This window comes from Sorex araneus, chromosome 2, assembly GCF_027595985.1.
Source record: "Sorex araneus isolate mSorAra2 chromosome 2, mSorAra2.pri, whole genome shotgun sequence".
Taxonomy (NCBI): Eukaryota; Metazoa; Chordata; class Mammalia; order Eulipotyphla; family Soricidae; genus Sorex; species Sorex araneus.
In genome coordinates, this window is record NC_073303.1 from 162,527,711 (window position 1) to 162,555,510 (window position 27,800).

General features: G+C 39.9%; 1 protein-coding gene across 1 annotated transcript in view; it reads right to left on the reverse strand.

Annotated features, from left to right (window-relative positions):
* Positions 1–27,704, reverse strand: part of ARL6 (ADP ribosylation factor like GTPase 6) — a 38,317-nt gene extending 10,613 nt beyond the window's left edge. Inside the window, exons 1-7 of the mRNA XM_055128946.1 lie at positions 27,234–27,704; positions 26,339–26,495; positions 23,858–24,007; positions 12,642–12,703; positions 12,181–12,249; positions 4,150–4,244; positions 870–999 (exon numbers count right to left, since the gene is read on the reverse strand). Of these exons, the coding sequence (XP_054984921.1) occupies positions 870–999; positions 4,150–4,244; positions 12,181–12,249; positions 12,642–12,703; positions 23,858–23,980 (479 nt within the window). The 5' untranslated portion in view covers positions 23,981–24,007; positions 26,339–26,495; positions 27,234–27,704. The remainder of the gene's footprint in view (positions 1–869; positions 1,000–4,149; positions 4,245–12,180; positions 12,250–12,641; positions 12,704–23,857; positions 24,008–26,338; positions 26,496–27,233) is intronic.
* Positions 27,705–27,800: the final 96 nt, after the last annotated feature.

Sequence of the window (27,800 nt, forward strand, 5' to 3'; positions counted from 1 at the left end):
TACCGGGCACTCTTACTATCCCAGAGGTTTTCAGAGTAACAAAACCAATCCCAGCTCTCACAATACAAATATGCTCTAGGTCAGGAAAACAGACTATATAGAACAATAAGAGAGTCTACATGGCAATCGAAAAATAAAGCACAGTAAGAGGGAGGGGCAACTGGCTGTGAGATAAAGTGATATTTTTCTATAGTTATCAGGAGAGGCCTTTCTCCTGAAGAAAGGATTGTGGGTGGATGATTTGATATGATGTAATTGAAACGGAGTAGCCACTACTGTTGCTTTGGGGAGCTGGAGGGTGGAAAGGGAAGAGCAGGATGTAGAACCAGGTCTAATCCTGAAATTGCTCAGGAACGCTCTGTGGTGTCTAGGGGTTGAACTTGGAGCCTCCTGAATGTCAGGCTGTCCTCCAGGCCTTGAAGCCATCTTCCTAATCTCAAAGTTCTTTTCTTTTCTTTTTTTTTTGCTTTTTGGGTCACACCTGGCAATTCACAGGGGCTACTCCTGGCTCTGCACTCAGGAATTACTCCTGGCGGTGGTCAGGGGACCATATGGGATGCTGGGAATTGAACCCGGGTTGGCTGTGTGCAAGACAAACGCCCTACCCGCTGTGCCATTGCTCCAGCCCTGGAAGTTATTTTCTTAAAGATTCATTTACATTGTTTTTTCTCCATACCAAAAAGATTTGGAAAAGTTCTAACAGATCTGTGAATACTGCAATGTCACAATTCTACAGAACAAGAAGCTTTTAGTTACATTTTGTCATGTAATATAGGATATTAGATTACAAAGTGAGCTTATAATAAAAAAAAACCTAGAGTTCAAAGATTTGTTTTCAAATATAATGAAAAGTGAAGAAGAAGCTTTACCAAATATGCCATGGTTTATCTTTGATGTTCTCTAAACAAAGCAACTGAGACACTTTTACAGATGTCATTGCATCTCTTAGATCCATTTTGTTTGCAAAGAATAATATTGGTATTCGGCGGTGCTTAATATCTGAAAGGGAAAATAAAAGTATCATCACTCTTCAAGATTTTAAAATTGAAATCCACCAAAATTATTTTCTAATCTTTTTATTATCACACATTCCTCTATATTTAAGGATATGCTGTCGAGAATATATTTGAAGAGGAAGAGAATTTAAAAAAATTGTTTCCAACCATAACTACTCTCAGCTTAAAATAAAAACTGGCGGAGGCCTCACTACGAAAGTTTTAAGCAGCAGCAATGAAATGGTAGAATATTTTCTGTCTTCTTTGTACTATCAATAGAAAGGAGATAAATTGCAAACTAAAGTACAAGGAAAATTAAATGGATTTTGCCTATAGGTTTCAGTCCCAGTATTGTCAATAATAAAGCTAGACAGTTTAACAAGCTATTTTTGCCTTGTGACAGTTTTGGAAAATTTTTCAGTTTTGAATTTGTTAATACATTTGAATAGTTCAAAATTCAGAAAACACAAATGGTATATAGTAAAACGATCTCTTTACCACCTTTCGTCCAGCATCTGCCAATGTATAGTATCTATTTGTCATTAAAAAAAAATATTTTATTAGTGAAATACCATGTGTTACAGTTGTAGACTTACAAACTTTCATGTTTGCGTTTCAGTTATACAATGATTGAGTACCCATCCCTCCACCAGCGCCCATTCTCCACCACCAATGGTCCCGGTATCACGGTATCACACCCACCACCCCCACCCCATCTCTTTTGGCAGGGCATTCCTTTTTTCTCTTTCTCTCCTTTCTATTTGTCATTTTTTTTTTTTTTTTTTGCTTTTCGGGTCACACCCAGCGATGCTCAGGGGTTACTCCTGGCTTTGCACTCAGGAATTACTCCTGGCGGTGCTTGGGGGACCATATGGGATGCCGGGGATCGAACCCGGGTCGGCCTCGTGCAAGGCAAACGCCCTACCCGCTGTGCTATCGCTCCGGCCCCTATTTGTCATTTTTAAAGACAATTTTTTACAAAGCTTCAAAAACAACAAATACACAGCCCAGAGCAATAGTACAGCAGGCAGAGGTCTTGCCTTGCATCCAGCAGAAGCGGATCTGATCACTGGAACCCCACATGGTCCCTCAAACCCCACCAGAAGCCCTGAATACTGCCAGATGTGGCCAAACAAACAGACAACAATGAATAACAACAACACATCATTGTTCCATACACAAGTATTGGTTTTTACTTATATTTTATGTTTCAGAAAGAGTCCTACACCATAACTCCAAGTTGTTTTCATCATTATTTCAATAGCTGTGGAGTAGTATTTTAACAGTGAACACCATTATTTAACGAGTACTAGCTAAGATATATGTGCTGCTGACCATGCTGTAATACATAAACAGCTTACGTATAAGAAATTGTATACATGGTCAGTACATATAAACCTGAGAAGTGGATTTGCTGGGTCAACAGATACGGAAATTGCTATTCTCATAGAAAGTGACTGCCAAACTGCTTCCCTGAAAAACTGGACCAATTTTCACACTTCAATAATTGTGCACAAATGAGTTTTTTCTACCCCTGCCCTTGCCAAAAGAGCATCATATGATGGTTTATCTTTCCTACATGCTCGGTTTTTAATCTTTCCCCAAAGTGGGTGAAACGGTCTCTCGCCCCTGCAGGAACAATCCAGAGGGGTGGGGATAGTTCCAGGTGCCTGGGGTCTGTTTTCTGTTTTTACAGATGGAAGACTTCCAGGGTAGACTGAAAATAAACTTGGGGACCTGTGTGTTAGGTGACAGGTAGAAAAGGAAGGCCAAACTTCATGAACTCAAAAAAGCATTTTCATCTCCTTTTTAAAATAAACTACTGCGTCATTTCCACTCCCCATTTTCCTACCAAGTTGTTCATTTTTAAATAGGGATTTTACACCCAGCTGCAGTCAGGGGTCTGGGGCCACTTCTTTTGATATGTAGTTGGGGACTCTGGTTTGACAACATTTAGGCTAGTCCTGTGGGGCTTAGTTTAGTGGTGCTGGGGGCCTGGAGGGCCACATCTTGGAAGTGCTGGTTTCCAGGCTTCAGATTTCTTGTGGTGCCGGTGGGGGAGCAACGAGCCACACATTGCTCTCCTGAGTTCTATTCCAGCCCCTGTTCAACTGCAGGAACATATTAAGGAGGAAGTAAGACCTGTAGCTGAGATGTGGACTGTAAGTACTTGTTCCTGCTTGCCTGCTCTGGGTTTATTTCCAAACACAAACTCTTAGGCAGTCGCATCTGTCAATCATTTCTTTTAAAATTTGTTGTTGTTGCTGTTAAGAGTTAGAAAGGTTTTATTCCTCCCTCCCCCATGAATGTTTTTAAATTCCCAGTAAGTTTTGCTATTGCTATGATAATAATCAGTGGTTTTCCAGCTCTTTTCATCTGTGGACTGAACCAGTCACAGCAGTTAATAAGCCCCAGTGGTTTTCAATCATTTCGGTCTGCCAAAAGGCGAGCACCAGTTCATACAACTAGCAGTTGAAAATCACTGGTGTAACTTTTCTATTGAAATATTTAGTATAACTAGAATTTATCCTGGAGCTGAGAACATCAGAATGTATAATAAAGCAAGCACAACTATTTGATGTTTACAACACATACTGTGAACATTAGAAAGTGAGAAAGTTGGCATCTCAAAGGTTCCCAAACTTACTTGACCTATTTTCCCCTTATCAGAAAATAAAAGTCCCTTGGCACCCCGCCCTGAAAAACCATCTTCTTTATGTGAACAGTCAGAAAAGTGCCTCCTAAAAGGCAACTCCCCTCTGGAATGGTGCAATTCCACCCACTTTAAGAAACACTGTATTGGACAAAGCGGAATTCTTTCTGGGGCAGTGAAAAGTGCTGTTTTTTGACAAGGAGAATAAATTACACAAGCATATTTGTAAACTGTACGTTTAATCTCAATTGTATGTTTAAACCATATATCTTGGGGGCAAATAAAGGAGAGAGAAGTTTAAAATGTCAAAGTTTTGAAGGTAAAAAAACCCTTCACATTTGTAATTTTATACATTTTTTCATAACTAGTATTTTTAAATAAAACAATTAAATAAAAGCTAGTTATATAGTGAGATCAACACTTTGAAACAACAACAACGACAACAATAACAACAAGGGCCTGAAAGTAGAGATGCCATGGAATGAAAGATCACACACATACCTGGGTGATTCAGAAGAGTATCAAGTTCTTCTTTGGCCACAACCATTCTTAATCTATCACTACTATCAATGACAAAAATAATGGCTTGTCCTTCTCTATATAATATAAACAAGAAAATTAGAAGATAAACTTTACATATGTCCATTTTTACTGTCAACATATATTTCCTAAGTAAGAGTATTATTTCTGTATGCCCTATATCCATTTATTATTACAGGTTCTGGTGCTGTTTCTTATAGGTTTACACAAGTGATTAATATATGAGTCACTAGTGATAATTAATGAATTTTTTTAAATTTGGGTAAATGCTAAAATGAAATCATTTCATAATTTTAAAATACTATGCCCAAACCCACATACAGATACAATCATTGCTATTATTATTATTATTATTATTACTATTATTATTATTATTATTATTACTTTTTTTGGGTCACACTCGGCAATGCCCAGGGGTTACTCCTGGCTCAGCAACTCAGGAATTACTCCTGGTGGTACTCAGGGGACAATGGTGGGAATTGAACCTGGGGCAGTTGCATGCAAGGCAAACACCCTACCCACTGTGCTGTTGCTCCAGCCCCTTCTATTATTTTGTAAAGAATTTTGACACCATGGGGCTGGAGTGATAGTACAGCGGGTAGCACGTTTGTTTGCCTTGCATGCGGCCGACCCGGGTTTGATTATCAGCATCCCCTATGGTCCCCCGAGCATCGCCAGGAGTAATTTCTGAGTGCAGAGCCAGGAGTAACCCCTGAGCATCTCCGGGTGTGACCAAAAAAGAAAAAAAAAAGAAATTGACACCTTTGTGTTTATCAACATATGAATATTACATCCATATGAAAATAGAATCTTGCTGTTTATATTCTGCTCTTCTAACATATATGACATTTCCTTGATTTTATTTATAGGATAGTTTAAACTAATTTTAAATGAAATATTTATACTAGCATTTTTTCTAATATTTTTTACCATAACCATAAGTAGAAAAACACTTTATGCTAAAGCAAAAAAAAAAAAAAAGTTTCCTGAAGTAAACTCACAAATGACTTTAATTTTGCTCTTTTTGATTTTTTAAAGCTGAAAACTAGCCAGTGACCTGGCTTAAAGACTCACTTATATGATCACAAAAGCAGTTCAACATGCCTGATGCGCTCTGTACCTTTCCTTGAATGTCTGTGAAGTATTCCATTCCTGGGAAGTGTCATTAGCTATTGTATCGAAATTCTACTGTTGGAAGACTATTAGATTATTCCCAGTTTTCATTATTATGAAACGGGGATAAACAACCTTCTAGGTACACTTAAAATATCTCTTGACACTTAAAAAGTTTTTTTAATAGAGGCCTCTTCAGCAGTCCTCAGTGACCTGGGGCCACTACGAGCCTGAGAGTTTGCACTAGAGCCAGCAGTGTGGTGGCCACCAGGGCCACACCTCACAGTAATTTTAGGTGTGGGTGCACCCGGGTTATACTCCAAGATGCTGGAGGGAGGGGCATGCGGTGCTGGGGAACACATATTGGCCCTCCTGGCTACATGCCTGGAGCTACCCATCCCTCGAGTCATTTTCTTGACACTTTTAGAAGTGCTCTTAGATGCTGGGGCACATGAGCTGCTAGGGAATGATTTCTAGGCCTACCCCTGTTTGAGCTACCCACTCTCGAGTGATCTCCCTGGCCCTTTAGGATGTGTTCTCAGATGTCTTCTGTGTGTGAGGCGCTGGGAGTGCAAATCCTGACCAATTGAAAAAAACTTTCTCTCAGGGCTGGAAAGATAGTACACATGGTTGCCCTGGTTCAGCCCCCAACATCCCATGTGGTGCCCTGAGCACTGCCAGGAAACTCCTGAGAGCAGAGCCAGGAGTAAGCCCAGAGCGCTGCTGGGTGAGGCCCTAAAACTAAACAAAACAAAATTTCTTTTAAGAATCAAGTTTCTATACAACATACACAATTTTATTTTATTTTTTTTGCTTTTTGGGTCACACCTGGTGATGCACAGGGGTTACTCCTGGCTCATGCACTCAGGAATCACTCCTGGCGGTGCTCAGGGGACCATATGGGATGCTGGGAATTGAACCCGGGTTGACTGTGTGCAAGGCAAACACCCTACCCGCTGTGCTATTGCTCCAGCACCAACATACACAATTTTAAAGTTTTACATAAACACTGTCATATTGTTTTTTTTCCTTTAATTTTTGGGTTTTGGGCCACATCGGCAATGCTCAGGGGTTACTCCTGGTTCTAAACTCAGTAATTACTCCTGGCAGAGCTCAGGGGACAATGACAATATGGGATGCCAGGAACTGAACCTGGTATGCAAACACTCTATTCACTGTCATATTGCTCTTCAGTATTTGTAGACTTATACTAGCACTTCCCCCATTCCTTTTTTAAAATAGTTATTATCATTTTTCTTAAATCGACATTCAAAGAGCATATTATTTTACTTTGTATTTTATTAATAACTAGTGAAGTTCACTGTTTTCACATATTTATTGGACATCTGCTCTTTCTTTTGGTGAAACACTGATCCTAGGCATAAATTAGATGCTGACATCCACTATCAATAGCCACATGAGTAGAAGAATAAAACAACATTTTCGTACCATTTTCCTAGCATAAGATACTGAATATAGGGCATGAGAGATAGTACAGAGAGGAGGCCACTGGCTGGCACATGTAGGAGTCAGGACTGATGCCTGGTCAAACCCCCATGAGGTCCCTAAACTATCTCTGGCTGTAGTCTTGGAGGCCCTTGAGCACCACTGGGTGTGGCCTGGAAAAGCCCTGCAAAGCTGGGATGTTGGGGCATCCCTGGCACTGCAGTTCCCAATTAGCATCACATCCTTAGGCCCTCACCCTGAACCATCTTCTCAATTACCCAAGCACTCAATTACTCCTGAGCACCACTCAGGAGACCCCCAAAAACAATGTTGTTCATCATACTCACACATTACTAGGCAATAAAGAAACTGATATTACTGGAAGTATCTACCAAGGTCTGTAAAAAAGTACCATTACCTTGGCCGCTGCCCCTTTCCAAGTCCCACCGCCCCAGCCTTCCTGTCCGGCTCCGTCCAACCTGGCTGTTTTGCAGGTATTCAGGTCACTCCCAGCCACACCTCCCGGGTGCTCCCTGGTTCCCATGGGCTGCCCCACATCCCACGAGCCCCTGCAAGGAAGAAATTGGGGCGTGGCCTGTATCTCAGGGGGCGTGGCCTAAAAGGGGCATGGCCTCCTGCCCGAGCGGCGGCCGCTAACGGTTATTATTTCCTACCTTAGCACATTAGGTATAGTCTTCTTGCTTTGAAAATCGTTTTAACCCATCTCAATCACTTATGCGAACTAGCCCATTAGCTTACTTCAACTTTAGAAAAATTATCAGTGAATGAGAGAAGCTTAGCAAAACCTTTGTAAAGAGAACTTAGCCTTAAGTCTTCATTAAAGACCCCACATCAATCAGGAAGAAACGCCTGAGATAAGGAAGACCTCTAGAATAGGAACAAAGCTGCCATCATCAATAGCACAACCAGAGCCCCTCCTTCTCTCAGCAAGAGGGAGTAGGAATAAACTACAAAGTTCCAATTCTATACTTCCATAACAATATGAAGAAGCAGCGAAAATCCCCTCCATGACGAGAGGGATAAGAAAAGATACCAGAAACCTCAAAAGGGGCTACCCACATCTACGACCTCTCAGATAAACAATTCAGAGAGGAAATTTGGAGGAGAATCGACCTACTCCAAGCAACTATGGAACAGACGTCCAATAAATTAAGGGAGGAGATGAATGAGTCACTGGAACGATCTACAAAAAAAAATGCAGGAAGAAATGAGAGCAGAAATTTCAAACCTACGAACGGAAGTCACACAAATAAAGGAATCGGTAGATGATTTAAAAATCTCACTAGATGCCCTCAACAGTAGAATGACTACAGCCGAAGACAGAATCAGCGACCTAGAGGATGAGCTGCAGAAAGCTTACAGACAACAACAAATAATGGCGAAAGACCTCAAAATGGCTATAGAGCGAATCAGAGCCCTCGAGAATAACTTCAAGAGGAACAACATAAGAATCATTGGAGTACCAGAACCACAGGGAAGTAACCCCAATGAAAAAAACACAGTCAAAGACATCATTACTAAGAAATTCACAGAGTTAGAGAAGGCAGGCATCCAGATACAAGGAGTCCGAAGAGTACCAGCAAAAAGAGACCCAAATAAAAAGACTCCAAGGCATATCATAGTCAGAATGTCAGATGCTGTGGATAGAGACACAATTCTACAAGCAGCAAGGTCAAAGAAGGAAATCACATACAAAGGAGCACCCCTCAGATTTACAGCAGACCTGTCAGAGGAAACCCTCTGAGCCCGAAGACAATGGTGGGACATAGTGAAAAAACTCAACGAAATGAACGCCTCACCAAGAATACTTTATCCAGCTAAACTCTCACTCAAACTCGAAGGAACCACACACTATTTCTCGGATAAAAGTACCATTACCTTGGAGCCAGTAATTTCATTTCTGGAATTTACTTTAAGGAAACATGAAATCTGACAACGATTTATAATGTGGCAAGACATTATCTGAAGGACTGTTTATAACGTTCAAAGACTGAGACTAGACCTTATGTACAAAAACACAGAAAATTAAACAAATTTTGTCACAGTTATAAAAATAATAGGTAGACTATTGTTATATACTTTGAAAATTTTTCCTCATCTACCCTTACAGAGAAGATTAACTAAAAGGGCAAGGTAAAAAATTATATATGATTCATAATGTAAATGACCCTTTTCTCCTTTATGAAGAGTAAACTGTGTATTTTTTTTTTTTTTTTTGGTTTTTGGGTCACACCTGGCGATGCACAGGGGTTACTCCTGGCTCTGCACTCAGGAATCACCCCCGGCGGTGCTCAGGGGACCATATGGGATGCTGGGATTTGAACCCGGGTCGGCCGCGTGCAAGGCAAACGCCCTACCCGCTATGCTATCACTCCAGCCCCTAAACTGTGTATTTTTAAAAGAGACGTAACAACAATGGCAAATTAATTGTTAGTGGTATAAATCAGCAGTAGGGCATTTGCCTTGCATGCAGCCAACCCAGGTTCGATTCCTCTGCCCCTCTCAGAGAGCCCGGAAAGCTACTGAGAGTATCTCACCTGCACAGCAGAGCCTGGCAAGCTACCATGGTATACTTGATATGCCAAAAACAGTAACAACAAGTCTCACAATGGAGATGTTACTGGTGCCCACTCAAGCAAATCGAAGAACAATGGGATGACAAATGATACAAGTGATACAATAAAAATGCAATATTATCAGGGAAGTTGAATGAATAAGCTCAGGTTGTGCTAATTTAATGCATCCAGGTCCAATGTGTCAAAGTACTAATATTAAAAAGGGACCGAATCTTCAAAAAAACTGCAGTATATCATTGTATATAATGTTCAAAATATTTTATACATATATTTGTCTACTAGTTCTAGTCATAGTATACTCTTTGAAAAATTAAAATAATGAACATGGGCATGAACACTTTCCGTTTTAACAGATACTAGTAAATTACTTTTAAAAAGATGTTATAAGGACAGGAGCAATAGTATACTGGGTAGGACACTTGCTTTGTATGTGACCTACTGAGGTTCAATTCCTGGCAACCCAGATGTTCCCCTGAAATCGCCTGAACTCCACCGGGAATGATTCCTGAGAGTAGAGCAGGAGTAAGCCCTGAACACTGCTGGGTGTATCTGACTCCCAACAAAATAATTCCAATGTTAAGTATTGGACTTCTTTTGCCAACAGTTTTAATTTTAGTTTATTTTGGGGCCCCACCCAACAAGGTCAGCGGTTACTATTAGTTCTGTGCTTAGGACTGACTCCTGGCAGTGATGGCGTGGGGGATGAGGAAGTCAGATGAGTGCTAAGGATCAAACTGGGATTGGCAGCATGTAAGGCAAACCCTTACTTTCTCTATGCTCTCTCTTCAGCCCCCCAATTAATCATTTACACCTCATTTATTCGTTTTGTGTGTGTGTGTGTGTGTGTGTGTGTGTGTGTGTGTGTGTTTGGATCATACTTGGCGATGCAGAGGGGTTACTCCTGGCTCTGCACTCAGGAATTACTCCTGGCGGTGCTCGGGGGACCACATGGGATGCTGGGAATTGAACCCGGGTTGGCCGTATGCAAGGCATATGCCCTACCCACTGTGCTATTGCTCCAGCCCCACACCTCATTCATTCTAATAGATCAAAATATATTTGATACTTCATAATCATAAACATATAAAGGTAGCACTGTAGCACTATCGTCCCGTTGTTCTTTGATTTGTTCGAGAGGGCACCGGTAACGTCTCCATTGTGAGACTTCTTGTTACTGTTTTTGGCATATCGAATATTCCCAGGGTAGCTTACCAGGCTCTGCCAATTTACAACATTTTTTAAAAAGTAACTGAAGCGTAATTTTTACAAATTGCTTAACAACTAATAGAAATCAAATAAGACAAATCTGCACCGAAAACTCATGTTTCCTAAAATAAAACAAAACACATTAGTTAGGAATATAACACCCGGTACCACAAACGTGGCATCTGTCCTTTCCCAGATTAACCCTCAAATCTGAAGCGTTCACTTCAATTAACCTTAGAGGGCCTATGGGTCAGTATGATGGAAGTGCCCTCAATCTAAATTAAATGTCCTTTAACTTTTAATGAAAATTCTTTTATTCATTTATATTTTCGGGCCCTGAAGGTGATACTCCTAGGACCATGCAGTACAGGACACTGAACTCGGGGTCTCTACAGGCCGGTCCTTGAAACTAGCTCCCCGGCCCAATGCATTAAAGTTTTTATTGAACAAAATATCTGGACTTAAGTCTCTAGTTCATCAGATAAATACCAGGAAAAAAAAAATCAAAGTGAGTCTAGTTTGGCAGACTTCAAGATAAAAGATGCGATTTCAAGATAAAAATTTATAATGACTCAAGGGATTTGTTTTTTTACTTTAGAAAGTTATAATGCCCCTAAATATAGGATACCAAGTAAATTAGCAGTTAAAAAATTCATTTTACTATCATTCGCAGGTATTTAAGAGGTACTATACATTGAGACACTCGAATTTTGACAGCATTAATCTGAATTAATTAGTAAGCACTTTTTGGTCTTTTCAGGTGATGCCTGGCAATGCTCCAGGGTTGCTTTCTGGCTTTGCACTTAGGAATTACTCCTGGCAGTGCTTAGGGGACCATATGAGATGCTGAGGACTGAACCTGGGTCAGCTGCGTACAAGGCACCACACCCGCTGTACTATCGCTGTGGCCCCTTTAATTTTTATTTGGATACCATGATTTACAAAGTTGTTTATAATACGGTTTCACACAGTGTTTCCACCTCTAACCACATGACTTTAAGATGGCAATAACTACTATTATAGAGGTGTTAATGAAGTACTGTGAGACCACAGGGACAGAACAATGACAATACAGAGAATAGGTGACTTTTGTGCTAATTCATAAAGTATGAGTACATTATCTAAAACTGCAAAGTAGTAGGATAGATTCAGGATACTAAAAATAGAGGGAACGTGAAGGATCTGGAACATCTGAGAAATAATGCGATTCATTATTGTACATTTTTTAAAAATTAGGAAATCTGCCTTAACTAATGACAAATTAAAACACAAACAAACCCAAGTAATCTGCATCGCTCTCTGATATTAAAGTATAATCACTAGACTGGGGAGATAGTGTAAGGGTTCGGGTGCATGTCTTGCACACACCCAACCTTGCTTTGATCCCCAGCACCGCATGGTCCTCTGAGCACCACTAGATGTAGCCTTGGAGACCGCTGAGAATACAGGGTGTGGCCCTGGTGGCCCCTGGCACCAGAACTGCATCTTCAGGCTGTCATATTGAATTGCTGGCCTAGCTGGCCAGTAATTGCCAAGAATGACCTCTGGTCCCCTTAGTTAAGCTTCGGTGCTACCCCCAAGTATAACTGATATAACCATCGAGTTACACAACATTCACAAACATACTTACTTATAATAATGTTCCCAGAGATTTCTGTATCTTCCTTGTCCTGACATGTCAAACACTGTAAAAGACAAACTACAAAAGACATGACTACGTTATAAGCTACTAACTTAAAGTAAATTTTTACTAAATTTTAAAATTGTTAAGAAAAACTACCCTTTGATATATAATAAGAAACAAGCTTTTTTTTCATAAATTTCATAAATTAGTGCCATGAAATAAATGGATTGAATGTAATTTACTTTTTTAATAAATAGCATATAAAAAGATGCTTTCTAGTGAGATTATCAGTTTATTTAAGCTCTAAATTCTGAAAAATAATCCAGCAGTAGTAGTTTTACAAATATTTTAATGCCCAGGAGCTTCTGAAAAAAATTATTTTTTAAAAAATAGAAGGAGTGATTAAGTAGACCTGATACAATCATTTTTCAATCACAAATGCTTAGTAACAAATAATATTAGATTACCTGGAAGATTTGAATTTTTCTATGCTGAATCCTATTGTTGGAACTATATCTTGAGATTGAGCCTTTAGGAGAAAAGACAAAGTATAAAAATTTGCCATTACCAAACATGAGTACTTCCTCAGGTTACAAGAAAAGAGCACCTAAATTTCCCCATTGTAAAATCTGCCAGTAGGGAAACAATCCATTCAATAAAATAACAATAAAATAAAATATAATAAAATAATAATCTAAATCCTTTATTAAACTTTAAGGCCTCTAATTGAATTTCACATAGTTAAGGTTTAGTGGTTAACCCTTTGGGTAAGAAAATCAGTGATATGTATACCTTGGTTCCCATTATGGGGCTTGCTCAAGTTATCATGAACTTAAGGTAGTTTGATAAGTCACCATAAGTTCACATTTTCTAATATTTTATATGACATTCACCGAGTTTACATATGGTATGTACTAACTTAAATGGCTAGATGTGAATATACATGTTCCCTGCTCTCACAAATTTATAACATAGAAGAGGTAAAGAACAGTAAACAAGGAACAAATTAATACAGTTTTAGGTAGTGATAAGTAAAATGAAAGGTGACTGGGGTCAGGAGGTAGAAGAATGGAAAACAGCTAATAAGAAACATGAAATCTTTTCAGAGGCTGACAGCTGATCCGGGAGTGACTTTCATGAAGTGGAAAAAACCATTATAAGATGTTGACAAAGAATATTCTATTCAAGAATTAATCAGTACAATGACCCCAAGGTAAGAAGGAACCCCAGGGTACAAAGTCTGTGTGTCTACAGTGTGTTTAAGGGGGGGAGGGGGAAAGAAATCTTATATATTAAAAAGAGAAGTGGGATTTTAAATGCCATGGTGAGGAATTGTGTGCAAAGAGATTTCAAGAGGCCAAGAGTATAAAAGAAGATCTCTTGACAAGCCCCAAATTAAAATTAAAATGTTTAATTTAAAATGTTTAAATTTTAAATTAATGTTTAAACATTTTAATTAAAATGTTTGAACTAAAATGCTTTAAACAGACACTCACAGGTGCCTTTAGCACTTTATGTTAAGACCATTCCTCCCTTTGGGTAAGAAAATCACTGATTTTTTGATCAGGCACCCAAGAGTTATTCTTGATTGTTTTTACATTTCTATATAAACACTCCCAAGCTTGTTAGTTTATCTCACTTAGTTCAAAAGCCCTCCATTTCTTTTTAAAAAATTTTTTATTATTTATTTATTTTGCTATTTTATTTTATTTTTTAAATTTATTAATTTTTTTAGTGAGTCACCGTGAGGGTACAGTTACAGCTTTACCCATTTTCGTGCTTGTGTATCCCTTATACAATGTTTGAGAACCCATCCCTCCACCAGTGTCCATTCTCCACCACTAATGAACCCAGTATACCTCCCACCCTCCAATCCCATCCTCCCGCACCCTACCCCGCCTCTGTGGCAAAGTATTCCATTTTGTTCTCTCTCTCCTTTTGGGTGTTGTGGTTTGCAATAGGGGTACTGAGTAGCCATCATGTTCAGTCTCTAGTCTACTTTCAGCATGAATCTCCCTTCCCGCGCGGGATCTCCGACCACATTTTACTTGGTGTTCCCTTCTCTATCTGAACTGCCTTTTCCCCCAGCATGTGAGGCCAGCTTCCAAGCCATGGAGCCAATCTCCTGGTATTATATACTACTATTCTTGGGTGTTAGTCTCCTACTCTGTTATTTTATATTCCATAGATGAGTGCAATCTTTCTATGTCTGTCCTTCTCTTTCTGATTCATTTCACTTAGCATGATACTTCCATGTTGATCCACTTATATGCGAAATTCATGACTTCATCTTTTCTAACAGCTGCATAGTATTCCATTGTATAGATGTACCAAAGTTTCTATAACCAGTCATCTGTACTCAGGCACTTGGATTTTTTCCAGATTCTTGCTATTGTAAGCAGTGCTGTGATGAACATATAAGTGCAGATGTCATTTTGACTATACTTTTTTTGCTTCTCCGGGATATGTTCCCAGAAGTGGTATTGCTGGATCAAATGGAAGCTCAATTTCTAATTTTTTGAGAAGCGTCCATATGGTTTTCCAAAGGGGCTGAACCAGTCGGCATTCCCACCAGCAGTGTAGAAGGGTCCCTTTCTCCCCACATCCTCTCCAACAGTGGTTGAAAGCCCTTCCATTTCTTGCGTGAATTACTGTAATTATTTCTAAATAGTTTTTAATGGTTTAAATTCCTCATCACTTCTCTAGGCCATAGCTTTCTCAACAGTGGGATGTAGCATTAGCTTTACCTCATGAAGTTATGAGAATAAAATGGGTTAATGGATGCAAATATTCCATCAAATGTCTGGCCCATAGTAAAATGCTCAACAAATGTTTTTTTTTTTTTGTTTATTTGTTTTATTTATTTTTTATTTTTTTAAATTAATTAATTTATTTTTAATTAGTGAATCACCGTGAGGGCACATTTACAGATTTATACACTTTTGTGCTTATGCTTCCCTCATACAAAGTTCGGTAACCCATCCCTTCACCAGTGCCCATTCTCCACCACCAGTAAACCCAGCATCCCTCCCACCCTCCCCGATCCCATCTCCCCCCACCCTGCCCTGCCACTGTGGCAGGGCATTCCCTTCTGTTCTCTCTCTCTAATTAGCTGTTGTGGTTTGCAATAAAGGTGTTGAGTGGCCACTGTGCTCAGTCTCTAGCCCTCATTCAGCCCGCAACTCCCTTCCCCCACATGGCCTTCGACTACAATGTAGTTGGTGATCGCTTCTCTGAGTTGACCTTTCCCCGGAACGTGAGGCCAGCCTCGAAGCCATGGAGTCAACCTCCTGGTACTTATTTCTACAATTCTTGGGTGTTAGTCTCTCACTCTGTTATTCTATATACCCTAGATGAGTGCAATCTTTCTATGTCTGTCTCTCTCTTTCTGACTCATTTCACTCAGCATGAAACTTTTCATGCCCATCCACTTAAATACAAAATTCATGACTTCCTTTTTTCTGACAGCTGCATAGTATTCCATTGTATAGATGTACCAAAGTTTCCTCAACCAGTCATCCGTTCTAGGGCATTCGCGTTTTTTCCAGATTCTGGCTATTCAACAAATGTTTTTAATGTTATAAGTATGCTTATAATTTGGGCTGGAGAGATAGCACAGCGGGTAGGGTGTTTGCCTTGCTTGCTGCCAACCTGGGTTCGATTCCTCTGCACCTCTTGGAGAGCCTGGTAAGCTGCCAGAGTATCTCGCCCGCATGGCAGAGCGTGGCAAGCTACCTGTGGCGTATTCAATATGCCAAAAACAGTAACAACAAGTCTCACAATGGATACATTACTGGTGCCCCCTCAAGCAAATTGATGAACATCGGGACGACAGTGCTACAGTGCTACAGGGTTTTATGTACTAAGTGAGCAAAAATCATTTGATGCTATTATTAGGAAAGTCATATCAATAAAAAGTGCAGAAGCTAAAAATTTGAAGAAATCACCAAAACTAGACTTAAAATAGTTGGCTTTTGGCCTCTCAGTAGAAGCTGACTGGTGGGTGGGAGGCAAATATGGGTAGGAAGGGGCAGTGGTGGAAGAAAGTGGACACTGGTAAAGAAATCCAGGTTGAAACATCTTATGCCTGAAACCCACTTATGAATAAATTTGTAATTTCATGGTGACTAAAGAAAAACAATTTTAAATAGTTGGTTTTTTTCACTGGATTATAACAAAAAAATGTTCTTAGCTTCCCTGCAATTACTAGCTTCTCTCCACAAACTCTTCTTTTCCCAGCAAAGTTCCCTATTAACTTGATATTTCACTTAACAGGAAATTATTAATCAACTTTCTTTATTTCCCCTTCAATCCTCCAGTTATAAAATAATTAGGAAAAATAAACTACACAAATGAATCAGGATAAAACAAAATATATGATGCAGAAATGTAGGTTGAACATTGATCTTCCTGTTCTCCATCCAGAAGCAAATGTATCTGATCATTCCCTAAACTACACAGAGAGCAGTGTGGAAATTATTATCTAATTGGAATAGGCTAAAACAGCCTGGAGATGGATCAATACAAAACTGAACAGAATGAGATTTCTGTGACATTCTTTTGTTTAGTTTCAATAAGTCAGTTAAAAAATGATATCCTTGGTATAATTAATCATCATTCCCTACCCCAAAAGAAAACAAATCACCTATCAGTTCATCCATCAAAAATATATTTAAGTATTTTCATTTATTGATTTATTATTCCAGGTGAATACTAAAATATTCCAGATGAATAATACAACAGTTATACTTCAATAAAATTTTAATTTATGGAAAAACTTACTATGCAGTTATTTACTAAATAAGCAGGATAACTTCAGATTGTTTCAAATATCAAGATGATTAAATTGGATAACACGAAAAAATGAGAACATGAATGATGGGAAATAGGAATTAAATGAAAGGAGTTTATAAAGTGCCTCTCAAAGGAAATGAGAGCCAAGAACAAATCAATGAAAGGAGTAATCAAACGCTTCTCTACTCAAAAATATCAACCACCACAGTATATTAACATAGAAACATGAAGAGAATTTAGAATTAAAGACCAGTTTTGGATTAGGAAGTAGCTATTCATTAAGAAACTGATTATTCACAAAAAATAAGTTTACTATTAAACAAAATCTGCAACATTTTTTGCCAGACCTTTCCTGCTAGAACACTGTAATTTTTTGTAATGTGATTAACAGTAATTGAATTACAAAAATAATTAAAAATAATGAAAATAAAATTGAATTATGAAAACAGACTCTAATTGCAAAGCAAGTTTCTAAGAGACTTACTGGTTTTAAAGGTGGGGAGGCAGAAAGTATGAATATCTGACAGGTTTCAGGAGCTTAAGATGCTCCATTTCAAGTGGTCTTATCTCCAAATGTAAGAGAAAAATTAAGCAATTTATTCTGCTCTCAAATCTAGAGAGCAACTAATTCTCCACCTTTTTCTCACCAGGGCCCCTTCTGACCTGTTTTGTACTGTTGCTACCCTGTCTTATCAGTTTGTCTCCTATCATCTCAGGTCCTGGTTCCTTTAATGTGGTTTTCACTAGTGGGTCCTTTGGAATATTTTGGGCACCCAGCTGAGAAACAGTGATCTAAAGATAAGGGCTCAGGAAATAGCCTCAGCAATTAGGAAAGTTGCTTGAATAGCCTTGTGTTAGCTTGTGGTTCCTAATTCACTAGAGGTAACAGAGAAACAAGAAGGTTGGAAAGCAATACATGGAAAAAGCTGGAGTTACTGGCTGTGTCGAGCTGGAGTGATAGCTCAGCGGGTAGGGCGTTTGCCTTGCATGCGGCCGACCCCCTCTCCCCCATTCCTCCGCCCTTCTCAAAGAGCCCGGCAAACTACTGAGAGTATCTCACCAGCAAGGCAGAGCCTGGCAAGTTACCTGTGGCGTACTGGATATCCCCAAAACAGTAACAATAAGTCTCATAATGGAGATGTTACTGGTGCCTGCTTGAGCAAATCGATGAGCAACTGAGCCACGCACGGGGTGACAGTGATAGTGACAGGGACTGGCTGTGTTGACCTTTCCCCTCCTCCCCACCCCAAGGCTCTCCCTGACTAATTTGGTGTCTAATTAGAGTCAGTATGTTGATGGAGATATTAGAATACTTCAAGATGACAAAAACACTTCCATTCTTCCCCTAAATCCCTAGAAATGACAGAAAATTATGGAAAAAAAAACATAGCTAATGTCAAAATTACTTTCTAGTCCTCAGATTGAGTCACTCTCATCTGTAAACATCAATAAACCAAACCTTTAGATAAAACTGTCCTTACAAATGCTCCATTTTCATAAGTGACCAGAAAGGCAGTGTATCAGTCAACTAATCCCCAAATGCCAAGCCAACACACACTCTTCTCACCCCAAAGGTTAACCATGTGGCCCTGCTAATGAGACATCTATTTTTCAACTCCTTATTCATTATATTTTATCCAAAATAAACCTCTTGCTTTCTGTTCCATTTCACAGTTCTCTGAGAAGAAACTTCTTCATGAAGTGTTAAAGATTATTTGTATCACTTAATCAGTAGTTTTAAAACTTTCTGTACCTGCCTAAATTAATTTTTAATTATTTTATAAGACTAAATTAAAGAAAAAAGAGCTAGTGTCTTTTAAAAGATCAACACTGTATAGTGAAGAAATCTATTCCCATCCATATCTAAGAAGATTTTAGCTATGTAGCAGTGCCCATATCCTGGGACTGAAGTGCATGATGTTGTTTGTTGGAGGTAACAGAAGAGATCTTAACTATAATTTCTATTTTGCTCTTTGAATGTTACGTTTGCCAATTTGAGTATGGTAGAAACTGGCTGGACTGGTCCCTTTGGGGGCTACTAACAGTGGCTCTGGCCCAAATCTTTTGCACTTATTTGAGACAACTACTACCCAAAAAAAAAAGTTTTTTTTTTTTTTTTAAAGGCATTACCTAAAGATACACCTTCATAAGCTTTCTTACTTATTGCTGATAGCCTTCCCTGGAGAAGGTAGGTGGCCACTAGTATGAGTTTTTCTTATCAGCCAGTTGACCTGGTAGTCAATCTACTGAACTGATGAGGCACACAGGGTGTGGTTCTACTTTTAAAACATATCCCTTTTTTCCTCTTATTTAAATTCTGGTCCCCATCCTCTTAAGACCAATAAAGGCATTTTCTTATGACCACTTAACCAAGGAGACAGACTATATTGAACATTGTTTTTTCAACCTGATCTTATTGTGTTTCCTTAATGAATAAGCATCTCTTTTCTCATGTGTAGGATGACATTACTTTGTCCTTTCCCTCCTTGCCACAAGTAGCTTGTCCCGGTTTTACCCAGAGTTTAGGCTTACCCCAGTCTCACCCATCAAAGTGTTCCCGAATCTCTCCCATCCCTTTGTTTAGCTATAATCACTTCTCCATGTTCTCTTCCCCAAAACAGTTAATCCGTGGCTTTCCCTTAATCTGACTGCTAATTTGCAAGCTCAGACCTTCCTAGGATACTGAATTTATATTATATAAGTTAATATTGCCTTTCTCTTCTTCTTGTGCCTTTTGAATAAGTTACTTTAAAGCTATGACTGTTTTGTATAGACACAAGAAGACAATATTATGTTTTTATAACTTGGGAATTAATTGGCCTCGAATATTCCCTCCCGGGCCTCTGCTTTCTCCACTTAAGCCTCAGTTGCCCTCAGTTCCTAGCACCCCAAAGTAGGGTCCCCGACGTGGGACAGGAAGGATCCAGGGCAAGCGGTGAGTTATGTGCTACCCTGGCATCGAGATGGGCCTGGCCAAAGTGCCTAATTCTTAACTATAAGTTAAGAGCTTGATCATAGACAAATGCTGTCATGATCCAATAGTAATTATGAGACTGGGACCCTGCCAGGGATAGGAAAGACTGATCTGGCCTGAGCACTGTAGTCTGAGATTGAGATGGCCCCAGGAGAGCAATTCTATAAGCTTTAATGCATCTCTTATTGTGTCCATACAAAATAATTAATATTATGAATTCTTATATGTTTGCTGGCTGAGGAGAAGAGAAACACATTCATGGGACTCCGCCCTTGGGTGGATCCTCCTGCTGAAAGAGAATTAAATCCTAGGAGAAGCATCCCCTAAGGGAAAGGAACCTTACCCTATTGATGGTGACCACACCTATGTGTATGCCCCAACCCCCTCATGCTGTGGAGATTTAACTAGGCTGTGAGAGTGGGTTGGGGGGCCAGATCCACGAGCCAGATCCACGGGGCAGATCCACGGGGAGAGATCCAGGAGAGCGGGAGAGAAGCGGAGGGAGAGAATGAAATAAACGGATCGAGCAACCAGTTTGGCCTTCTTCCTTCTTCCTTCCGTCGCCTGCCCTTGACCGACGGCACACACAGCGGTTCCTGGGCACCGAACGCGGGCGGTGAGACAGAGCCGCCCGGAGAGCCCGCGAGTGCACGCGCCCCTCGGCGCTCTTTAGTTTTTTACACTCATGTTTCCATATAAAGGTCCGTAACAATGATACTTCTAGTTTCTCTATCTCCACTCCGAAAAGTATTCCTCTCCATGGGAAGAAGATGACTTTTTCACTTAGTCTGTAGAATGGATCTCTTTTAGAACTGAGAGTGAATGTAATAAGCTGGTGAGAGGAGAGGGATCAGGAGAGAGGAAAGGGAGACATAAGGAGAGGGAAAGGGAGAGAATGGAGGAGAGGGAGCTTGTTTGTGCCTAGCCATGCAGTACAACTAGAAGGGCACGACTTTTCCCCAAGGAGAAGACTGAAATTAGTGTGGATGAATCTTTTCCCTATTCTTTGGTCTTGGGGTCAACACCTGGCAGTGCTCAGAGACTCAATCCTGGCAGTGCTCTGGGGCAACCATTTGATGCTGAGGGCGAAAAAGGGGCCTCATGCCCCTTGAGTTCTGCCTCCACCAGGGAGATACTCAGGAGCCTTAGAATACTCTCTGGCCACCACTCTAAATCATGCCCTCCAATACCAACCTTTTCCATAAAGCTGTTACTATGATTTTTTATCTCTGCCTGATTTCAGCCTGTGTACCTCAGTCTATTCCCAATTCACCTGAGAAGCCCCATAAAACACCTAAATTACCTCCCAAATCCACTTTCAGCTTCTTATGCCAGCTGCCTCAAACTAATTTCCACCTAAAAATACACCAGCAATGTAATTATTTTTATATTGGAAACTCATCCATCTAGAAGAGAATAATGACAGAAAATAAAGAAGGGTGATCTCTAACTGAACAGCAGTGAAACTGAACCTGTTGCAAAATGAAATGGAGCAGTAGCGGTTTTCAATATGTCCAAACTGAAGCACAATTTAGACACAGTAAAGTCACCTTTAATTACCATTTTTAGGAACACCATATCCAATAATTTGTATGCTATCTTATGTGGTCTCTGTCATTGATTTAGACATTATTTTTCTTTGGCTACTTTTTCTGTTTTCTTTTTATTCTGGGGCTACAACTGGAGATGCTTGATGGGAGTTATGGAGCTGGCCCGCAACCATATGGGATTCTGGGTATTGAACTTGGCTCATCTGTGTGCAAGCCAAGTGTCTACCTGCTGTACTACTGCTATTGCCCTACTTTATTTTATTTTTTAACTTAAATAAGTAGTAAATTTTATTTAAGTAAAAATTTTCTATTAAGTAAATAGTGAACTTCTAAACTAAATGTCATATTTTACTATAACAAACAAAAAATCATAGCTGAACAATAGCTCAACATGTCTGAAAAAGAGACTTTCTCCTGCACCCACTATACAATTTTTCTTGACCACTGGTTCAAATTTTGAAGAACTTAATTTTTGCTTACACACTCGGGCAAGCTACCGAGAGTATCCTGCCTGCAAGGAACAGACTGGCAAGCTCGCTGTTGCGTATTCGATATGCCAAATACAGTAACAATAACAGATCTCATCCCCTGACCCTGAAAAAGAGCCTCCAGTCATTGGGAAAAATGAGTAAGGAGAGGCTGCTAAAAACTCAGGGCTGGGATGAATGGAGACAGTACTGCGCCCGCTCGAATAAATCAATGAACTACAGGATGACAGTGATACAGTGATACTTAAATAAATAAAATATACTCACATCATAATTCTAAAATTCATCTAAGTCAGTGTCTATTCTCCCTTTCCTTTATTTTCCTCTATACATATAGGATTTCCTCTTTTTTTTGTTTTTTGTTCTTCTTTTTTTGGGGGGTCACACCCGGAGATACTCAGGGGTTACTCCTGGCTCATGCACTCAGGAATTACTCCTGGCGGTGCTCGGGGGACCATATGGGATGCTGGGAATTGAACCCGGACCGGCCACGTGCAAGGCAAACGCCCTACCCGCTGTACTATCGTTCCAGCTCTTTAGGATTTCCTCTTATATTTGTAAGCAGCAAATTATCTTATGCCCTTCCTTGAAAGAAAAAGTCAGTCATATTATTTATTGGTAGGGATAGCCAGTGAGGTCTAAGTGTCATTAAATGAGGTTGGTGGCTAAGTTCTTTATAGAGAATTTATCAGCAGGAAGGCCTGATCTTTTTCCTCCTGTGAAACAAAACATAGGTGTGATAGTTAACCAGCCTCGCTGTGTGAAGATCTTGAGGACAAAACCCAGGCACTAATGATGGCAGAGCAGGAAGACAGAATGTGTCTCTCATGACCGTGCAGCCTTGGGATACCTCCTCTGGACTTATTTACATGACAGGAAAAGACATATCTAGATTATTCTGTCCGTCATTATGTACATTTTTTTAGATGTACAATCTATATTTGTTTCATGTTTTGAATGTGCTAGTTTGATACAGAGTTTAGGAAATTTTTGGTTATTATTGTTGTTATTGTTTTGTTTTTGGTTTTTGGAACACATGCGATGATGCTCAGGTGTTACTCTTAGCTCTGAAATAAGGGTTACTTTTGGCAGGCTCAAGGGACCATATGGGGTGCCAGGGATAGAACCTGGGTTGGCTGCCTTCAAGACAAAGGCTCTACCCACTGTGCTATCTCTCTGGTCCCTGTTTTTCAGTTTTTTTAATTGTTCATATATTTACCACTTACATTACTTACTGAGATGCACATGACACTCCTTGAGAAAACTAATTACAATAATTTTAACTAATTATGCTACAATGACTCACCTTTCAGGATTCACCTTTCACTCCTGTAAAGGAGGAAACAAAAAGAAGGCAACACTATGTCCAAAAAAAAAAAATAGGGGCTGGAGCAATAGCACAGCGGGTAGGGCGTTTGCCTTGCACGTGGCCGACCCGGGTTCAATTCCCAGCATCCCATATGGTCCCCTGAGCATCACCAGGGGTGATTACTGAGTGCAGAGCCAGGAGTAACCCCTGTGCATCACCAGGTGTGACTCAAAAAGCAAAACAAACAAACAACAACAAAAACCACCAATAACAAAAGCTCCCACCCCCCAAAAAACCCTAACACAAACCCTAGTATATTTATGAAGATCATTAGAAATATATGAAGGATCTCTCAGAAAAAAAAGACATCTGAGAACAGTATTTCAACTTAGAAAATAAATATTTATCTATCTATATGCATAAAAGACACTGAAAATTATAGCTTGCTGATACTCATTCTAAAGAATTATAAGCTTTCAGACATGATCGTATAGCATTTAAATGGCAAGATAAGTCTACATATTTTCTTTAGCAGAAAATACATGAAACATCTAACAAAGATACTCACATTTGAAGGTTTAAGTTTGTTAATGATTGTTGTTTTGCCACTATTGTCCAGTCCAAGGCACAAAACATGAACTTCCTTCTTCTTCAGGCCAAGCAAGCCTGAAAGTCTGTCTAGCAATCCCATAATGCGATTCAAATATTTACAAATGAGCTGAAAGTTAGATAAAAAGATATATTACAGGAATCTCAAAGTTTGAAAATATGAGCATATGTATTTCGAAAATAGACACACAGTATTATGAAATCATGTCAATATAACTTTGCTCTTAGTAAACACCGCATAAGCTGATTTACCAGAAAGGAGTCTTAACTGAAATGCAGATTGACAGCTAGTAATCCCTGGCAATGTGAAAATAATGCCCTCGACATAAACACAATTTTTTCTTATAGTTTAAAATATTTAAGGAGAATATATGGTAAAACTCAGTATAATATTAAGTCTTTCCTCCCTTTGCAATATTTGAAAATACCTGAGTTAGACTGCATTTTTCTCCCCTGGAAAATCTGATACATTATACAGGCAGTGCAGTTCAGGTAGGGAATGATGCTGAAATTTATAAAGTTTAGAAGGGAAAACAGAAAAAAAAAATGAGATTGTGGCTATATCATTTGAGTCATTGATTAAACATTTTGCTGAATTCAACTGCTACATTCTGCATTAATATGAAGCATAAATTCATTATCTTTGTTCGCTTGATCATATCCAGTTAAGTTTGAGATTTCTGTCAGAAGAAACAAAGAATCTTGGTATATTTGCCCTTATTTTCCTTTGTTCTTACATATATATTTTTAAATCACCACAAATTCATTTGGATGAAGATTATACAGAAGATGCATATATATAGAACTAAATGTTTCCTTGAAACATAATTTTCCTGAAGTATCCTGTTTTGTATTACTTTAAAATAACTTTGGTAAACTAAAATCTCAGATTTTAATTTTATTTTCTTGAGTACTGTACAACTTTACTAACTTGTCCTTGGGGTGTTTATTTATCTAATAATTCTTTCTCTTCCTTCCTTTCTTCCTTTCTTCCTTTCTTCCTTTCTTTCTTTCTTTCTTTCTTTCTTTCTTTCTTTCTTTCTTTCTTTCTTTCTTTCTTTCTCTCTCTCTCTTCTCTTATTTTTTTTTTTTTTACTTTTTGGTTCACACCCAATGATGCACAGGGGTTACTCCTGGCTCATGCACTCAGGAATTACTCCTTGACGGTGCTTGGGGGACCATATGAGATGCTAGGAATCAAACTCGGGTAGGCTGCATGCAAGGCAAACGCCCTACTTGCTGCGCTATCGATCCAGCCCCTCTCTCTCTTTCTTTCTTGAAAAAAAAAAATCCAATAAAAACTTAGGAAAGTATTATTGACAATCCAAACACACAAGAATTTCGAGTCAACTAAAACTGCTGCTAACATACACCGACTATAATGTAACTTTATGGCTAATCATATTCTTCTAAGATACTAAGAAATCTGGAATTCAAATCTCCACGTCATTTTCCAAAGCAACTTCTATGTAGATCAATCCCAACAATATTCCTTGGTGGCGGGAGAAGAGAAATCACCTCTCACAGACTCTGATTGCCAAAGAGACCCATCAGCAGGAACCACAACCTACCCTAGTTCCACTCATTTTCCATTCCCCTTCAAAGCAACATATTCAGAGTTCTCTAAATATGAATCTCATTTAATTGATTTTTCCTCATCTCCATCTAAGATTTCTGAAGCTTAAGGCTTGGTATCTGTAGAATCTTTTATAATTTAGCCAAATGACATCGGCATTTTAATTCAAAGCAAACTTACTACTGTTCACTGTGCTACTGTTTTTTTTTACTATATATACTGAACGAAAAACTTATGTCTTGTTTTTTTGCATTTTCCATGCTATTTTGAACTGATTAAAAAATTATAATAACTACTCACATCTCACTCTGGACATCAACTACAAAGCATGAGCGGTTAAAAGCATCTGATATTTAAATATTTGTCTTGTGTGATTCTTTTATTACATGGATTATCAGTTAATGATCATTAATGAAATATCTGGGACAAGCAATTTATAAGAGAAATCAGTTCTAAATGTTGAACTTGTATTTATTTCAATTGCTTTGTAAACAGCTATCAAATTGCCTACACAGCTTTCCTTTCTTAGCAATGATGTTTCTATAAATTTGCTTTTCACTAACAAGAATAAAGTAAAAAGTAACACTTTAGGACACTATCTGTTTATACTCATGTGCCTGGTGGCAGATACAAGTGAGTTTTTCTGTAACTTCCTGCGCCTGCAATGATGATTCTTAATCCAGTCAGCACATTAGATCAGCTGTTGCGTTAATATTTCCGAAGATGAGCAGAAGACTCCTCTATTTAAAAAAGCTAAAGTGTTTTTGACATACATTTGCTGTAGAAAACTACTGGTTTTCAGGATAAAGCCCAAACTTGCACGAATAGCTTTTAAAAGTTTTTCATAATCTGGTTTCAATCTACCTTTGGAGGTTCTCTTCTTACTGTCCTCCTCTCTGTGGACACCAGCCAATCAAATTCTCTTGGGCTATTATCTCAGAAAATACATCCAAAGGGTCAACATGCTGCCAGAGAAGTCCAGAAAAATCAGGATGCAACTCTTAGCTGCTTTGAGAGCAACCTGGAGGAAGAAAACACCATGAATAATATTTTGTCGACTTCAAAAGTGATTGCAGTGTTAATTGTGGCACATCTTTACTGGGGTAAATTAACACTTTCATTCCATTTTCAATTTTTGATTATGTGCTTACAATTTTATTTCCCAACACAGTTTTTTTTTAATTTTTAATTTTTATTGAGTCACCGTGAGATAGTTACAAAGCTTTCATGGTTGAGTTTCAGTTACACAATGATCCAACACCAATCCCTCCACTCGTGCGCATTTTCCACCACCAATGTCCCCAGTATCCCCCCCCACCACCCCTACCTCATGCCACTCCCTGCCTCTGTGGCAGGCACTTTCCTTCTTACTCTCTCCCTACTTTGGGGCATCATGATTTGCAATACAGATACTGAGATGCCATCATGTTTGGTCCTCAGTCTACTTTTAGCACACATCTCCCATCCTGAGCGATCCCTCCAACCATCACTGACTTAGTCCCACACACCGATTAAAAATAAAGCCCCAAACTGCAGCAGACTCCGGACAAAGGCCACAAACGGTTTGTCTAAAACAGCTGGATGCGTTTTCTCGGGTACCTTGCACCATATAAGCTCCACTTATCCGACCCTCCCCTCACAGAAACAACCAAGAGCGCGTCCTGACAAATACAGAAAAATAAAAAGTGCAAAGAGCGATTCTACACAACAGGACAGAGGGCTGCAAGACAACCCAAGTCGGGGATGCGGGGTCGGATACCTGGTCTTTGTGGTCAATCTGGCGGCCCAGGAGCGGCTGCGGGGCAGGAGTGGACGGACTCGCCCGAGCTGGAGACGCGGGGAAGCCGCGGCCTGACTGCCCGCGCCGAGAGCGATGCCAGACCCGGAGGAGCGAAGCCGCGGGGACCGGCGGGCGGCTGGGGGCGCGGTGGGGGTTGGGCAGGCGGCGGGCGCGGTGGCGTCCCCTAGGCAACGGCGGGCGCTTCCGGGGCGGGAGCCACGCCCCCGAGGGCGTGTGAGTGAGTGTGTGTGTGTGTGTGTGTGTGTGTGTGTGTGTGTGTGCGTGAGCTGACTCGGGGCGGTGTGTGTGTGCGTGTGTGTGTGCGTGCGCTGACTCGGGGCGGTATGTGTGTGTGTGTGTGTGTGTGTGAGTGCTGACTCGGGGCCGTGCGTGTGTGTGCGTGCGTGCGTGTGTGTGTGTGACTGCTGACTGGGGGCCGGCCCGGCGGCGCCCTCCCCGCGCAGGCCGGCGCGCACAGCCTCCCGGGAGGCGCTTCCGCCCCCGTCACTGCCGCCTGCCCGGCGCGCTCAGTGCGGCGCGGGAAGT